General features: G+C 41.3%; 1 protein-coding gene across 3 annotated transcripts in view; it reads right to left on the bottom strand.

Moving 5' to 3' along the window:
* Nucleotides 1-17,701, bottom strand: part of TTI1 (TELO2 interacting protein 1) — a 50,723-nt gene that overhangs the window by 24,459 nt on the left and 8,563 nt on the right. For 2 of the 3 annotated variants that reach the window (NM_001133747.1, XM_054541501.1), the window contains 1 exon segment: nucleotides 4,271-6,613. In NM_001133747.1, coding sequence (NP_001127219.1) covers nucleotides 4,271-6,572 — 2,302 coding nt within the window. In that variant the 5' untranslated portion in view covers nucleotides 6,573-6,613. 3 annotated transcript variants of the gene reach the window in all.

A 17,701-nucleotide genomic window follows, 5' to 3' on the forward strand; every position in this document is an offset into this window, starting at 1 on the left:
CATTGTATTTCTCACATAAAATGCTTCAGAAAGCTGGCCATTTTCTCTCCAAAGTCTTCCCTATTCGGTGCTGCTCAAATACCTCTGGTAAGTCACCACAGAATAAACTTCAAACATCATTGGGTCCCGTGGTTTTCAAACTGTGCCTTGAGGAGCATTAGGGCTTCACAGAAATGTCTCATGGATCACAACAGGGAGGGAACCAAGAGACGGTGGGCTACAGGCATGGGTTCCAGGGTCTCTATTCCTTCAAACAACTCAGCTCTAATTTCAATTATTTTTGTATATCAGTGTTCCCCAAAGGCTTCATTTCAAAAAAGGCTCTTAATACTTAAAGAATAAAACAACAACAACAAATCCCACAGCCTGAAAATCACTGCTCTGGTCCAGTGCCCTCCTTTTGCAGACAGCTGGGAAAAAAACTCTGATAACCTTTAGCACCTGCTAATCTCCTTTTCATCAAAGAGCATCTGCACAGAGCAAGAGCAGCAGCAGATGGGAGATGACGGGGCCGGGCAACTGGGAGTATCAGAGAGCAAATGTGTGAGGTGTGAGCCGGAGGTTCCTACACCCAGGGATCCATTATGACATTCTTCAAACTGCATCCCCAGTTGTCTATCAGCTACTTAGTGCACTCTAAGGGATTGGTTCCCAAATGGTCAAAACCTGGACCCAGCATTTACACTGCTAAGACTAGATATGCTGCAAAGATTCTTTCTAGATTAAAGGCTGGTGCCAGACATTAAAATGTCTTTGCTCACAAATGGCTTTTAAACATATGAAAAGAAGCTCAATCTCACGTTTAATGCAAATTAAAACTACAATAAGGTGCTATTTTTCTCCTATTGGATTAGCAAAGATCAAAAGCTTGATAATACACAGTGTGGGTGAGGGTGTGGCAAAACTGGCACTCTCGTACATTGCTGATGGAGTTTAAATTGGTACAACCTCTTAGAGAGCAATTTGATACTCTCTCAAAAATTTAAACGTAATACCCTTTAAACCAGCATTTTTTTTCAGAAATTCATCCTATTAATATACTGAGACATGTCCAAAATGACCTACAAAGATATTCAATGCAGCATTTTTTGTGGTGGCCAAAGACTGGAAATGACCAAAACGTCTACCAAAAAAGGACTGGTTAAATACACTATGGTGCAGACACATGATGGAATACTATGCAGCCATAAAAAGAACGCAGCAGCACATTCTTCAAGTTGTGAAATATGTGACATAAATACTTATTTTCAAAGCTACCCTATTTTTTTCTTGTTATGAATAATCAGCTAACCAGCAGTTGGGATTAAGCAGTAATTAACTGATGCCTCTTGCCGTTACCGTGGCACCTAATGCTTTTTTAGTCACTGCATGTGACACACTATGTTAATGATAACTCAATTTCCTAAAGCTCTTACTGGGTTCTTCTAAGGCCTTTCAGAAGTTCTCTGAGAACACATTTCCACACCCATCTTAAACGAGTGGACGTCAGTTAGATAATTCGATGACAAACAGAAATGACAGCAAAAGGTGCTACTCTGATTTATGAGTGACTATACCAACTCCACCTGAGTACTACTTCCTGTTCAAAAAGCGAGCATATTCTGGGTTATTTCAAAACTTTCAGAAAAGCTAGCTCTAAGTTTGCTTCTGTTCCAAGGAAGCCCCAGAGTCAGTCTTAACCATTCAATTTTCCTTTCTGCAAGGGAGACCCTCTCCCTCCACCTCATTTTTTTTTTAAAAGCACTACAAAGCTACACAGGAGTCTTGACATTCCTCCTTCAGAGATGACCGAAGACATTAGCAATCTAAGACAATTCAATTTTGAAGGCCCAAATTCAGATACCTCTTGAGAGATATATTTCACAGGGCTTTTCTTAACCTACTTTTTAAAAATTTCAAATTGAAACATAGCATAGGTCGCTAAAGCAGTACAGGTGGGATATATTTGGCCCATGGAAGCCAGTCTGAGTCTGCATAAGCAACCAATCGGTCCTATGAGGGGCTCCACGAGGGCAGGCCTAAGTGGGTCTTATTCATGGCTGACTCCCCAGTGACTAGCCCACTACACAGGCTTCCAAGTGGCTGCAAAATAAAATCCAAACTCCTTTTCTTGCTCCATAAGGCCCTACCAGGATTTGTCCTTGTTCTTCTTTCCAACTTCATCTTGCAACACTCTCTACAAAGGCCTCTTTTCCATTCTCCAAAGACCCATGCCCCTTCTTCCTTCTGGGCCTTCCCACCTGAATTTTTATTTTTATTTTTGAGACAGTCTTCCTCTGTCACCCAGGCTGGAGTGCAGTGGTGCAATCACGGCTCACTGCAGCCCTGACCTCCCTGGGCTTAGGTGATGCTTCTGCTTCTGCCTCCCAAGTAACTAGAATTACAGGCATGTACCGCCACTCCCAACTAATTTTTTTCCATTTTTAGTAGAGATGAGGCCATACTAGGTTGTCCAGGCTGGTCTTGAACTCCTGGGCTCAAGCAATCCGCCCACCTCAGCCTCCCAAAGTGCTGAGATTACGGGCGTGAGCCACGGCACCTGGCCTGAATGTTCTTAAAAATAAAAATTAAAAAAAATGTGATAGCCCCCTATGTGTTGATGGGCCTTTCTCATCCTTCAGGTTTTGGCTTTAGTGTTGCTTCCTCAGAGAGGCCCTCCCTGACCACTGAACTTATAGGAGCCTGTGCCTGTTACATCGAGGTGTTTATTTCCTTCACAGTGTTTATCAGAATCTGTAGTGAGCTTGTCTAATGATTTGTTTACTTGTTTATCATCTCTCTTGCAGTGGCAGGGAAGTTCCATGAGTTTATTCGTCTTGTTCTCTGCTCTATCTTCATTACTTAGCACAGTGTCTGACATATGGCAGGCACTCTTGAATGACTGAATGAAAAAGGAACATTTATGCTGAACGTGAATGCTCATGCATGAATAAACAAACACCGGAAATGGCATTAGCTACAGGGCAGTGCACTGTCCCTGCCCCAGTTACCTTCCATGAGAATGTTTCTTACAAGGTCTTGGCTTTTTCAACTGACAAAATGAGGCCAGTGACCATTCCACCTGCCTCAGAGGCTATCAGCAGTACTGAGATAAATACTGGAAATATGCTCTTTAAATAAAAGGGACCCAGCTATACAGCTTATTATTTTCTCATCGAAAGATTGACTATCCAGTTGAAGGATTCCTTTCCTTATAATTGAAGTCCAAAATTTTGCCATTCCTTTTTTTTTTTTTTTTTTTTTTTGAGACACAGTCTCGCTCTGTTGCCCAGGCTGGAGTGCAGTGGCGCGATCTTGGCTCACCGCAAGCTCCACTTCCCAGGTTCAAGCCATTCTCCTGCCTCAGCTTCCGAAGTAGCTGGGACTACAGGCGCCTGCCACCACGTCTGGCTAATTTTTTACTTTTATTTTTTAGTAGAGACGGGGTTTCACCGTGTTAGCCAGGATGGTCTCGATCTCCTGACCTCGTGATCCGCCTGCCTTGGCCTCCCAAAGTGCTGGGATTACAGGCATGAGCCACCGCCCCCAGCCAATTTTGCCATTCTAATGGTAGCTAACATCTTTGGCAAGCACCCAATAGGATCAAAGGGAAGAAGAGAAACTCAAACCAACTCACACAATTAAAAGGTTAAAAGGAAGTTTCTAGACCTGCTCTGTCCAGTATGGTAGTCACTAGCTACATGTGGCTATTAAAATTAAGTAAAATATAGAATTCAGTTCCTCAGGTGCACGAACCACATGTGTATAGTGGTAACTGTACTGGATAGCACGAATAAAGATTATTTCTATCATCACAGAAACTTCTCTTAGTACTGTTCTAGACTATATGTGACTGAATAATTCATGTTATATCTGTTCTTCATTAGCATAGATACTGCTAATGCTATGCATCATCAGAAGCAGTTTGGTATATTGGAAAGAACAAAACTGTCATAAATCCTGATTTTATCATTTATTAATTGTGTGACCCTGGCTAAGTAGGATGTCACTGACCCTTAGTTTTTCTTATTTATAAAATAGAAATAATATTTACATTTATTCTGCAGGGTTTATATCCTGGCATAGAGCAGGAGCTCAATAAATGGTAGAGATTACTGAAAGTATAAAAGATAAACAGTGAAACCCCACCATAACCTATGGGACTGGTGAGAAAATGATTAAAATGTCCTCCATAGCATCACCACAAACAATGCAAAAAACGAGGCTAAGCAAACTAGGAGATTGAGTCCTGTCCCCCACATATCAGCATTAAAAAGGGCTCTCAATGTACCTAATGCTGCCATCAGAGCATGCAGAACACTGACAAAGGAAGCAGCTCTCTTATCGTAAAATTGGTCCAGGGTGGCCAAGACATCTTGAACCACATCTGCCACCAAAGGAAGCAGGTTAGCATCTGAGTTCCGCAGCATGACCTCCAGGACCTTTGGGGTATGAGGGTGCAGAGCCAGATGACGCAGATTTAAAGAGATCCCATTCACTAAATAGTCTGAATTTTGATTGATCAGGTGCTGCAGGGAGTCGTAGCCACAAGCACCGCAAATGTCCATCATGGTGCTGGTAGCCACCTGACTAATGAGTAGGGTTTGGTCTCCAGCCTTCTCCAGTACTGGATAAAGGGCTGACATCAAGAGCAAACAGAAGTCTTTTCCTAGTGCATAAGCAAACTGGCCAATTCCTTCCAACTGAATACATATTTGCCAGATGTTACTGTTCATGGAGCAAATAGTGGGACTTGGCTTTGAGAAGGCTAGAAAAGATGTAACTTGGCAGGTGTGTTCACCAGACGTGATGGCCTGGAGGCCTGGGTACTCCATCATCAGCTCCTCTCCCATTTCCTCAGTTTCAAGACAGGTAACCAAATACCAATTTTCTTGACTTGTGTATTCTTCAAGTATAGATGTCACAATCTCTCTCAGTTCCTCTGGGTTTGTTTTAATACGTTTTTTGTAAAGATCCTCGACCTCCAGCCCAGCAGCCCCTGTAACCAGTTCATTAAGGATCATGGCAGCTTGCTTCCGGTAAACCACAGATTGATGGTAAAGTTCCATAAAGTGATCCACAAGCAAATAAAGATTCCCATAATAACCAAGTAGCTGACAAACCTGCCTCAAGAGCATGAAGATTCTCTCATCAGTGAAGAAGCGGAAATATCTCCTCTGGATGTGGTTCCAAGGCTGTGTGGCTGAGGTCTTTGGAGAAGCATTCAGATCATCAGAGTTCCAACGCCGTTCCTCAACAATCTTGATGTCAGCTACGTCTAGCTCTAGAACTTGGATGAGTGCTTTGGAAAGGCGCTGGAGATGGGCCACAGAGTTGAGGACAAAGTTTATTTTTGGGCCCAAGAGTTTCAGATAACCAAGTAACAAGGAAAGAGTAGAGAATTTGCCCTGGTCATCTTGGGAGTTCATTAGGCGAGGAAGAGATGTGGCAAGGGAATGCAGGCTTTCTGACAAGATGTCAGTGAGGGCTTTGTTGCCCACCACTACTTTTTGATCTGCAAAATGTCTCAGAACTTTATTGCACTGGGCTTGGACTTCAGGACTCTCATCATTTACTAGTCCCACTAAGGCCTTCAGAAGGGGACCAGCACATTCGACCAATGATTGACTACACTTCAAAAGAAGGTCCTCCACAAGTTCTACCAGTTCCAGCCTCACCTTCCAGTGTGGGTGAACAGAAACACACTCAATTATCTTTTTAATAAGGATAGTCAACTTGTCACCAGTGTTTTTTACCCAATCTGCTTCCCGGTAAATCATCAGCTCCGCTACTCTGTGCTCAACTGCAGGTTTTGCTTGGACCTTTGAGATTCTTTTGAGCTGTTCATCAGCCATAATGAAGCTCACTGTCTTGCAAAAGATCTTTAGGGAAGATACGACAATGCTGTGACCTTGTTTAAAGTCTCCCGTGATAACCCTGGTCAGTGCAGTTGAGATTCCAGGTAAAAAAGAGGCAAACAAATCCCCCAGCTGCTTTTGTTCAAGTTCATCCAACGACCTTGGATGGTCCTGACAATCACACTGCAAGAGTAGAACCTGTAAACATTTTAAGGCAGCAATTTTAATTTGCTTTGACTTCTCCTGTTCTGCAAGGCCTAACAGTAAAGATACAGCAAATCCTAAACGTGGCAGAATGGAGGGCTCATAAAAAGTCAGAATGATGTCCCCATAAGCTGAGTGCATTAATGTGCTAAGTCCCTGGATCACAGCCAATTTCAACTCCTCGGACACAGCTGCAGGTTTTTGGGAGCTGGGTGAATACAGACAAGCAGAGAGTTCTGAAAAGAGTTCCTGGAGAAGCTCTTGTTCTTTCACACATGTTGAAGAAAGGACAAATGTGAGGCATTCCACCACACTCTGGATCAAACGCTCTCTTTTGGGACCTGGGGTCTTCAGGGTAAATCGCAGAGGGAAGAGGATGTACTGCTGAAGTTCCTGAAGGGCACTGTCACTCACAGCTTGTAGTCGTGTCTGCAGATGCTCCACATTCTCCACTGTCTGGGTCTTTGTGAGCTGAACACAGACTGGACGTAAGACACCAAAGGCCTCCTCAGGAGTATCAAAAACTGCCATTGTGCAGCAGCCTTCCCCTCACTGAGGAAACATCCTGCAGGCTGGAGGAAGGAAATTGTTCAGTAAAAATGTCAAGTTCAAAGCAAGTATGAAGTGAACTTGCATTCATTCATTCAACAGACATTTACCTGGGGTCTATGTGCGAGCCACTGCACAAGGCACTAGGGGTGCAATGAAACTGAGCCCCCCGTCTAGTGAGGGAAGTACATGTATAGTTACAATAAAGTCTCTTCAGGATTAGGACAGGCCTAAGCTTACAGTCCTGAGTGTGGAAGTCATATCCTGAGGAAGCCAGGATGGGTCTCACAAGAAAATTATGCTCGAGGCAAGACTTGAGGGAGGAAGGAATGGGAATCTGTGGACTATTTTCAGGAGTTTGGATTTTAACCTTCAGGAGTTTGGATTTAAACCTTCAGGTTTCATCCTTTTAAAACTGAGGTACACGTATGGTAAAATGCACTATCTTAATGTACAGCTCAGTGAATTTTTGTGTATGTATAGAACAATGTAACCACTTCCTGAAGTAAGACACAGAATAATTCCAACAACCTAGAAGGCTCCCTCATGTCCTTTTGCAATTGATTCCTATTTCACCTGCCTGGAGGTAACCACTCTTATGACTTCTATCACTATAGACATGTTTTGCCTGTTCCTGTCATTAAGAGGTTTAAAGCAAGGGGTGATATGGTCAACTTTATGCACTGAAAAGATCCCCCAGGGGCCTGTAATATAGGAGAAGGATCAGAACTGGGTGAGACTGACAGCAACATAAAGCGAAAGGGGGTACCCAGAGAGATGGGAAAACTGGGAGCACACACTATCACAGAACACACAGGAGAAGACAGAGTCCAGCAAGATGGAAAGACGGACAGCAGGCAGGCAAGCAGGCAAGCAGGCAAAGGAGAAAGGATTATAGAAAGCAAAGAGCAACTCAATATCCGAGAGTCTTTTTTTGTGAAGAGAAATTCAAAGTCATGGGCTGACAGTGAACAAGGAGAAGGATAAACAGAGGGCTTGAGGAGAGAAATAAAAGTCTCAAATACTCCCTTTGGGGAAGCAGAGCATGCTGGGAAGACTTACAAAAGTGTGGCCCAAGGGTACCGAGGACTGAGCTGAGTTGGAGACCATAAATGTGTATAACTGTAAAATGTCGGCATTGGATGGACGCTTAGAGATCATCTAGTCTGGTGGTCTTGTGGTCTTTCTTTTTTCTCTACTTGCTTGGGGCTTTTGAAGAGATGATAAGAAAGTGCTTGTGCTGCTTCCGTCTACCTACAGTTCCATGAACACTCCTGAACTCAGTGGCTATAGACTGGCAGGCAAGTCATGCCAGTGGGCGTGAGCAAGGCCTGTTCAGTCCAGAGAGAGAGCTGGTGCCAAATTTCCCCTTGGAGGGACTCTGATACGCTGGAGAGTCTGGTCTACTGACCTCCCTGGAACCCTATGAGGAAGGGCACTGTTCGTCTCTGTGAGGCTTCGTTGGGGTGTATCTCATGCTCTCTGTGGCCCCAAGAAGCCAGAGAAGGGAAGAAGCTTGACTCTTCCCTATCTCAGGCTAGAAAAATGCCACGCGTGGCAGCCACAAAGCTTGGCTGGGGACTAATGACATCCCATGTGCACTGGCTCATACACTGATGAACCAGAGGCTGCTTTGCCACCTCCCTGCCTGAGATACTGGTAGTTGGATCAAGAAGCAGGAAAAGAAGAGAACTGCTTAATGGGATCCAGCAGTCATGGGTACAAAAAGCATTTGAGCACTCCTTGAGGTGGTGAATCTTAGATTAACAGAACCAGAAAAAGAGGCAGATAAGAATTTTAATAATAATAATAATAATAATAATAATAAAAGACCAAGTTCAATTATGACACCAAAGATGTCTCTTAGAATTAAAAGCATAATTTTCCACACACAAAAAAGCTCCACCGATGAGATTTTTAAAAAGATAGTTAATTGCCGAAACCCAATTAGTGGCCTAGAAGATCAAGTAGACCTGTCTTACCCAAAGCAGGGATGCAGAGACGCAAACTGTGAGACTTGGAGGACGGATCTGGAAGAACCAGCATGTAAGGGGGAATTTGAAAGGAGAAACATTTCCCTTAGCTGCAAAAAGATTTATCTGGAGACCGAAAAGCCTGAAGGATACACACCTGACCACATTCTGGTAAAACTCCTTCACTCTAAATATGAAGAGAAAAATCACACATGCTTTGAGGAGGAAATGACAAATAACAAATAAAAGAAAAAGAAACTGGCTTTGAACTCCTCATTGGCAACAATGGATGCTAGAAGACAGTGGAATAGCACCTACTTACTGCAAATAAAGGATTGTGGCCCCCAAATGCCACTGAAGATGTTCTTCTGTCAAGATGGAAGAACAACATGCAAGAGAGGGTATCACCCACATATCCCACCAGAAGAAGATACTTACACTGCTGAGGAATTTTTTTTCTTTTAGTATGGAGAATTTTCTTCAAATACAATGTTTAAATGGAAGCCTGGTATACAAAATGAACAAAATCAGAGGGTGTCTTGTAAAATCTAGGGTGAAGGCAATGGCCTAGAGCTCTCTCTCTTATTTCACTGTAGGAGTTTCAAGAAGATAACTTGGGGTCCACCCCCCGACAGGGTGGTGGTTCCTAAACCACATTCTCAGATTATATAACAAAAACCATAATAGAGCTAATGAAATGGGAATACATAGTATGTCTAACATTGACCTCATCGCTTTCTGCCATATTCCCTTGGTGATTTATAGTCAAGCTAGAAACCCTAGAATCTGTTTTCCTTCACCCCCTCTTAATCCCAACATTCCCTACATTTCATCAATTCCACCCCTTTGACACCTTTCAAATCTGTTGATGATGATAACCAATGTGTTTCATATTGGGTCAACTCTCACAGTTTCCTCTCTGGCCCTTTGGCTTGTTTCTTGCCCTCCTCGAATTCACATTTCACAATGACACTTAAGTAATCTTTCTAAAAGAAAAATCTGATCACAATTCTCTAGGCTTAATTCTTAAACTGCTCTCCATCCTGCATGAAGGGCAGATACTTCTAGGTAGAAGCTATACCTAAGCATCACCATGGCATACAGGGCCCTTCACCATCAGGCTTCTGCCTGTCTTGCCAACCTCATTTTTCATTATTCTACCACTTTGATCTCTAACCTGCAGTCATGTAAAATTTATAAAACTTGCAATTTTCTAAACAGGTGGTGCCAGTTCACATTTGTCTCCTTTTTCCTACCCCTGTACACATCTCTATGACAGTATCTGGCATGTTGTATTATTTGTGTATACGTCTGTTTTACCTACTTTAGACTAGAGGCTCTGAGAGGGCAGGGCAATCCTATACCTAGAAGCTAGAAGAGCATCTGGCACATGGCAAGCCCTCAAAAACATCTGTAAAGATTCTGCTTCCAAGTAGGATATAGTATGGTTTGGCAGGATAATACTCCTGCCAATGACTAGAAAAAGCCAAATAAATTACAAAAATCATTTCTTAAAGCATCCAATACTTGTGGAAGCAACAAGGACTAGATGGACTAACAGACTGAGAATGTTCAGAGGGAATCAACAATCAATAGCTTGCGTGTGTGTGTGTGTGTGTGCACCTTTGGTGTGTGCACACGAGCCTTTGGTGCATTTGTTGATCCTGGACATGGTCTTGGGATTAGGGTGTGGTTATCATTGGGGAAAGAGAAACCACAATGCTTTTAATGGTCACCTGGGGCTGGAGAGACAAAACTACAATCCTGAGGGACCTCAAAATACCCAACTTCTGGAAGAAGGCTGCTGCTGGAGACAACCCAGTAGAGATTTTGGTATTCTTCAAAGCTAGGGTAACAAAACTGGAGATTTGATGGACTTGAAATACTTATTTGGTTGGGGTCTTCTTCAAGACATTTAGTCAATTTTGAAATGATGTGAAGTAGTGGTAGACTAAATAACTAAGCTGAAAATCTTAGGGGCAGAAGTGAACCTCCTAAAGGCTTTCATGTCTAAGGAGACAAACAGCCTACTAGGCTTTCAACTGAAAGCTCTGGAGGACCATACTCTAATAAGGATGAATCAAAGTAAGTTTGGGGCTTACCAGGATTGCAACCCAGCAGTGACCCAGCTCAATCCCTGAAATATGTCAGATTAGACTGAAGTATTTAGTTAACAGGAGAAAGGGGCAAACCTTGATGGCGGAAGATATATGCAGCCACTATGATTCTTTTATATAATGTTTGGTATATAATAAGTTTTTTAAGCATGTGTGGAGGTAAATGCCCACAGCTAGTAATCAAGAGAAAAAACAGACATTAGAAGCAGACCTATGGATGGCCCAATTACAGAAGTTTAGTAGTCAAGAACTTGAAATAACCAAGATTAATAAAGTCAAGAAACAGAGGAAAAGACCAAAGTAAATGAAAGGATAAATAATTTTATCACAGAATTGGCTGAAATCTATAAAAAAAATCAAATGGATACTTTAGAACTGAGAACTACAGTATCTATAATTAAGAATTTAATATAAGATATTAACAGTAAATTGGACTTAGCAGGAGACAAGATTAATGATTTGGAAGACAGGTCAATAAAAAATATTCAAACTCAATTAGAAAAATGAATGGTAAACACAGATAAGAACATAAAAGACATGTGGAATAAAAGATGTGAATAAATGAGTCTCAGAAGACAGCATAGAGCAGAAGCAGTACTAAAATGTTCAAAACAAATGAAAGAGATCAACCCACAGATTTAAGAAACTCAGCAACCCAATTATTTGGCCAATACAAAGAAAAGAACACACAGACATCATAGTCAAACTGCTGAAAAACAAAGAAAAAGAGGAAAATCTTAAAAAGCAGTGAAGCAATAAAAATGACAGCTGACTTCTCAAAAGAAATGACAAAATCCAGGAGTCAACAGAATGCTATCTAAAGAAAATAACTCTCAACTTTGATTTTTTTTTTTTTTTAATCTATGGACTAGGGAACCAACTTTGAATTTTACAGCCTATAAAAATAACCTTTCAATAAAAAGGTAAGGCTGGGCATGGGTGGCTCACACCTATAATTCCAGCACTTCGAGGGGCTGCGGTGGGTGGATCACTTGAGCCCAGGAATTTGAAACCAACCTAAGCAACATGGCAAAACTCCATCGCTACAAAAAATACAAAAATTACCTAGGTGTGGTGGTGTGCACTTATAGTCCCAGATGCTAGGGAGGCTCAGTTGGAAGGATCGATTGAGCCTGGGAGGTTGAGGCTGCAGTGAGCTGTGATTGTGCCACTGTACTCTAGCCTCAGTGACAGAGTGAGCCAGTCTAAAAAACAAGGGTTAAATTAAGATATTTACAACAAACAAAACCTGAGGGAATTCATTGCGATCAGGGCAACACTAAAAGAAAAAACAATGTAAGAAAATAAACCTAGACAGAAGCATGGAACTATATAAGAGGGAATGAAGAAAATGAAATAGGTAAACAAAAAAATTAACTGTACAAAACAGTAACTATTATGTCTTCTGTAGTTTATGTATATATAAAACTAAAATGCAAGACAAGAATAATTCACAAGAGGTAGGGAGGGGGAAGGAGTTAAGTGTCTAAGAGTCTAGTAGTGTAATGAAGTGGTAAAATAATCTGTATTAGACCACAACATGTCAAGATGTTAAATGCATGTTGAAATCTGTAGAGTAAGCTCTAAAATAATTGTAAAAGAATACCTACCTAACACGATTACAGGGCAGTAAAAAATGGGATATTATTTTTGATTAATCAAAAAAAGAGCAAAAATGCAAAAAAAAAAAAAAAGAAATAAAACTAGTGAGCCAAATTGAAAACAAAAAGTAAGATGGCAGACAGAAGTCTGAAGTACAACTAAAACAGCAATTACATTTGTGCAGAGTTTCTCAACAGCAGCACTACTGACATTTCGGGTGGGATAACTACTTGTTGGTGGAGGGCTGTCTTGTGCACTGCAGGGCATTTAGCAGCATCCTTGGCCTCTGTATCTTGGCCATCCACCTATCTGCTGCTAGTAGCACTAACCCAGGTGTAACAAACAAAAATGTCTCCAGACATTGCTAGATGTCCTGTCAAGGACAAAAATTGTCCCTGGATTTGGTACCATTGGTAGAGTCAGCATAATCCTAATCAAAATCCCAGGATTTCTGCAGAAACATGATGAGTCTAAAACTGATAGAGAAATGCAAAGGACCTAAAATAGAAAAGACAACCTTCAAAAAGAAGAATGCAGTTAGAGAACTTATACTAACTGACTTCAAGGTTTACTATAAAGATATAATAATTAAAGGACAGTGTATACTTGGCATAAAGAAAAATGAACAGAACAGAGTTCAGAAATAGACCACACATAGAATAGAGAGTCCAGCTATAGACCTACACACCTGACAAATGTGACAGTAAAATGAAGGGGTGAAAAGAATGGCCTTTTCAATTAAAGGTGCTATGTCACTTGGCTACTCATATAAAAAAAAAATATATATATATATGTATATGTATGTATCTTGATTCCACCATATCATATTTAAATGTGAAATGTAAAACAATAAAGCTTTCCAAAGGAAACAGACAAGAACATCTCTGTGATCCTGGAGTAGGCAAAGATTTCTTAAATAGGACACAAAAAGAAAAAAACTGATAAATTGGACTACCTTAAAATTTAAGAACTTCTCTTCATCAAAAGACACTATTAAATTAAGAGTGAAAAGGCAACTCATAAAGTGACAGAAGATACTTGCTATATATCTGACAAAACACTCATATCTATAATATATGAAAGATTTTTAAAAAATCATTTAAAAAAGGAAAGACAACCTAATAGAAACACAAAAAAGGACTTGAATAGACATATCACAAAAAAGGATAGCCAAATAGCCAATAAACATATGACAAGACTTTAAATATCATTAGTCAGGAAAATGCAATTTAAAACCACAATGAAATATCATTACACATCCATGAGAAGAGCTAAATTGAAAAAAGGGAAAATACTAGGTGCTGGCAAGGATACAAAGCAACTAAAACTCCCATTCAATGCTGGTGGGCATATAAATCAGTGCAGCTAGTACGGAAAACTCATTGGCAGTATCTATTATTTCAAAGGTGAATATATATATGCTCTATGATCTAGCAATTCCATTCTTTGATATATACCCAATAGAAATGTATATATAAGCTTATCAAAAGATGTATCCTGGAATTTACTATACACAATCACCCTAAAATGAAAACTACCCCAATGCCTATCTGTAGTAGAATGGATAAATAAACTGTAGTACATTCTCTCTATGAAATACTATACAGATGAAGATTTACCACAATCAGAGATCTTCAAAAGACTGGGTTATAGGCTCAGAAATATATAAACCAGTTTTCTCTAAGGAAGACAGCATAACACATTGCTACTTTGGCATAACACATTGCTACTTTGACATGACTATAAAAGGCAATCATATAGCTTTATGGGATGGCCATGAAATCACAGTTGTGTGACAATATGTCAATTACAGAAAGAATTGTTTAGAGATTTAGAGCCTTAGGAATCCTAGATTCTATTCCTATAAAATGCAACCCTGATTACTTAGAGTGGTGCTGCACCAAAGTTTGATATTTATAACCAACAGCAACAGGGGCATTCTGGTCCAGAAAGTTATACTGGGATGAGGCATTCAGAACAAATGGATTCTCTGGATGAGTAGACAAAACCACCCAGAGCTCAGGGAGTGACTGAATAAACATGAATAAACATAAGCATGAGCAAACAGTTCTTGACTGCTAATGGACACCTAATTCCTTTCTAGTTTAGTGGCCCTCTGCTGTGGTCCTGGAAAGTAGTTGGCAAGTAGGCAATGGAGAGGTGGGAGATGAGATCTGTGATTGGACAGCATGAATGAACTCATTGCCCCTGGCAAGCCTCTTCCCCTCCCCTCTACCTGCCTTGTAACAGGGGTGGGCTATGTAAGATCCCTGGGCCATGGTGTAAAGGTGGTGAAGACAAATGAAACAATCTGTACAGGAGACGGTGTTATACTTTACAGATACTTAGATCCCAAGGTACTTACTGTATCACACAATCAAGAAGTGAAAAAGTGAGGGAAAAAAGTGCAAAAGGAGTTTGGAAACAGAATGAATACGAACAAGGAAGAGGGAGAAGGATCTGTGTTGAGCTGGGGTAGTATATACTTTGGGCTATGTGAGAAGGCTGCTCAAGGTAAAAGGCCTGTCACAAGCAAAGGCCAGAAGGGAGAAAAGTCATAGCACCTAATAAAGGCAGAGATGAGACAGAGATGCCACTGTGGCAGGTGAGCCAGGCCTCACACATCCATTCAGATGAAATCATTTGCTCAGGGCCTTTGCACTTGCTGTTCTCTCCCCCACGTCCCCAGGGCTCGCTCCTTTACCACTTTCAGGGCTTTGCTCAAGCGAGGCCTGGTCTGATCACCCCTATTAACACTGCTACCCATGCTTACTCCTCTTCTCCTTTCCTTGCCTTTAAAATTTTCCTCCTTAGCACTTCACACCAGCTGTCAAACTAGATTATCTACCTGCTTGTTTACTGTTTCTCTCCCTTCACTAGAATACTAGAATCAGTGATTTTTGACTGGTTTCTTAATTGCTTTTGGCACAGAGTAAGTATTCAATAAATGCTCGTTGAATTAGTGGTCATAATGCAAGATCTGGTTCTGTCATTTGTAGAGTGCTGATATCAGCTATTCTGAATTGGATTCTAGATAAAACCTGCCATGCTCTTCTTCTCTTGGGGTGAGTTTTTCCTACATGTAGTTGATCTCATCTACACTGGGAGGGTCCTGCTAGATTCATTCTCATGGGGTAATCATAGTTCTAGATTTGGCTGTACTCCAGCCCACTTTTAGGCTATTTCCAGAACTGGGACAGAGGGAACATGTATATATTCTCTCTATACATGCTTTCCCTTCTGAAGAACAAGTCGTAAGATGAAATAGGTACTTGTTCAATAATCTATCTGGTTGCAGTATTCAGAGTACACTGGAGGACTGATCTGGGTTCTAGCCCTGGCTCTTACAGTACTTGGCTGTGTGATTTCCATGAATTTTATCTTCTTCAATATAAAATAAACTTATGGATAAGACAATCTCCAAAATTTCCACCTTTGAATAACTAGCCTATGGAAAGAATGACTGGGTTTAGAGCCCAGAGATAGGAGTTCAGATGTAAGAATCGCCAATACAAGTTCTTGAATAGGAGGAAAACATTTTTCTTTTGTTGCTGAAAAAACCCCCATCATACATCAGGCAATGTGCTAGGTATTTAATGTATTCCTCATCCACAAGCTGAGCAGCACAAGGCTCAGAGAGGTTCAGTGATGTCCACACAGCAAGCAGGTGTCAGACTTGGGATTCATCTCAAGCCTGCCTGACTCCAAAGGCTGTATGTACTCTTTCCACTATACCAGAGGTTCCCAACCTGGCTGTTTATCAGAATCAAGGAGGAACAATTTAAGTACAGATTCCTGGGCCCCACACCAGATCTACGGAATCAGAATCAATGTGGTGGGGGAGCAGGTATGCTTGGGAATCTACAATTTTAAAACTTTGCAAGGTCAGTCCCATGGCCAGTGAGGTGTGGGAACCTTGCACTGTATATATTCTTCTCTATGTGCTTTCCCTTCTGAAGAACAAGTCATATGATGAAATAGGTTCTTGTTCAATAATCCATCTGGTTGCAGTGTTCAGAGTACACTCGAGGACTACTATCTTGGGTTAAAATGATGAGTTTATTTCTCTCCCCAGCTGAACAGTATAGTGTTACAGCTTTACTTGTGGTTTCCCCAGCATCTGCTGGTGTCTGCCAAGCAGTTCCCACTCACTGTTTGTTTAATAAATAAGTAAAAGAAGCTGGATAAACATTAACCCTTCAGCATATTCTGAAGTTTTGTTGATTGCTACTCATCTTTCCCTCTATCTAGAAATGTTTCCTTAGCATACACTATTTGCCATACAGTGTGCTAAATTCTTGACAAGGGAAGAGAGATACAATGTTAACCAGAGAGGCTAACACTGTAAGGACAAGTGTATTGCAGAACAGGAATAACATGCGGAGGAGGGGAATCAAGGAGACTTACCATACATATTTCCGGAAATTACTCTAGGCTCACATAATGCTTAGTTTACAGCTGTCTCTTATAGAAAATATGTGAAGCTGTGCCTTGTATTACACTAATACTATGTGCCTGTTCCCCCCACTAGACAGGACCTTTTTTGCTAGGCAGTACATTTCTAAAAAAGGGATTCTTAACTTAGAAGAGGGTGTACATAGAATACATATACAAACAACCTCCTGCCCTCCCCCCATTTATGACCTGGCACTGGAAACTGGGTAAGTTCTTCAGGTAACTAAAGTATGTTTGCATATTCTACTTATTTATAAATATTAATATAAACAAAAATTCTGCTCTCACACACACATGAATATAAATAGAAAACTTAAGCTTCTGGGGAGATGGAGTAGGCATACATTTCCCTATTCTTTTTGCTAAGTATAACTAAAACCCCTGGACATTATATATAAAGCAAATACAAGAAGAAAGCAGACTGGTTAGGGACCCCAGGACCTGGGGAGTGACACAGTGCTGAGTTCCCTGGGTTTTCTTTCTGCCTCATAGACCCAAGCCCTGGAGCTGAAGAAGCTGGCAACCTGGAAGCACCAATGGGCACAGACACAAAAACCCCAACAAAAACCTGCTCTCCCTAGCCAAAGGAGTAGGGGAATGGGCACCCTCGCAAGACAAAAAACTTTTGGACAACAAACCCTCTACTCCAGCCAAACACTACAGAAAATAAGGCGGCCTCCACCCATGGTGGCAAAGGCTGATTGGAGAGCCTAGACTCCCACTCTCATAAGTCTGTAATGAGGCACCCTCAACACTCCTGCAGGGATGGTGTGAAGGAAGACAAAGTAGGAGCAGGCATTCCATCCCCACCAGCCCCAGTGTCAGTGGAGACCACACGGAAGCCTAAACTTCCACTCCTACTTGGCAGTAATGAGGTAGCATCACAGGAGACCTAGTCAGGACTTTCACCACTGCCCAGTGGTAAGGATGCCACCTCCACTCCAATGTCAGTGGAGACCAAGTG

This window comes from Pongo abelii, chromosome 21 (assembly GCF_028885655.2).
Source record: "Pongo abelii isolate AG06213 chromosome 21, NHGRI_mPonAbe1-v2.0_pri, whole genome shotgun sequence".
Classification (NCBI taxonomy): domain Eukaryota; kingdom Metazoa; phylum Chordata; class Mammalia; order Primates; family Hominidae; genus Pongo; species Pongo abelii.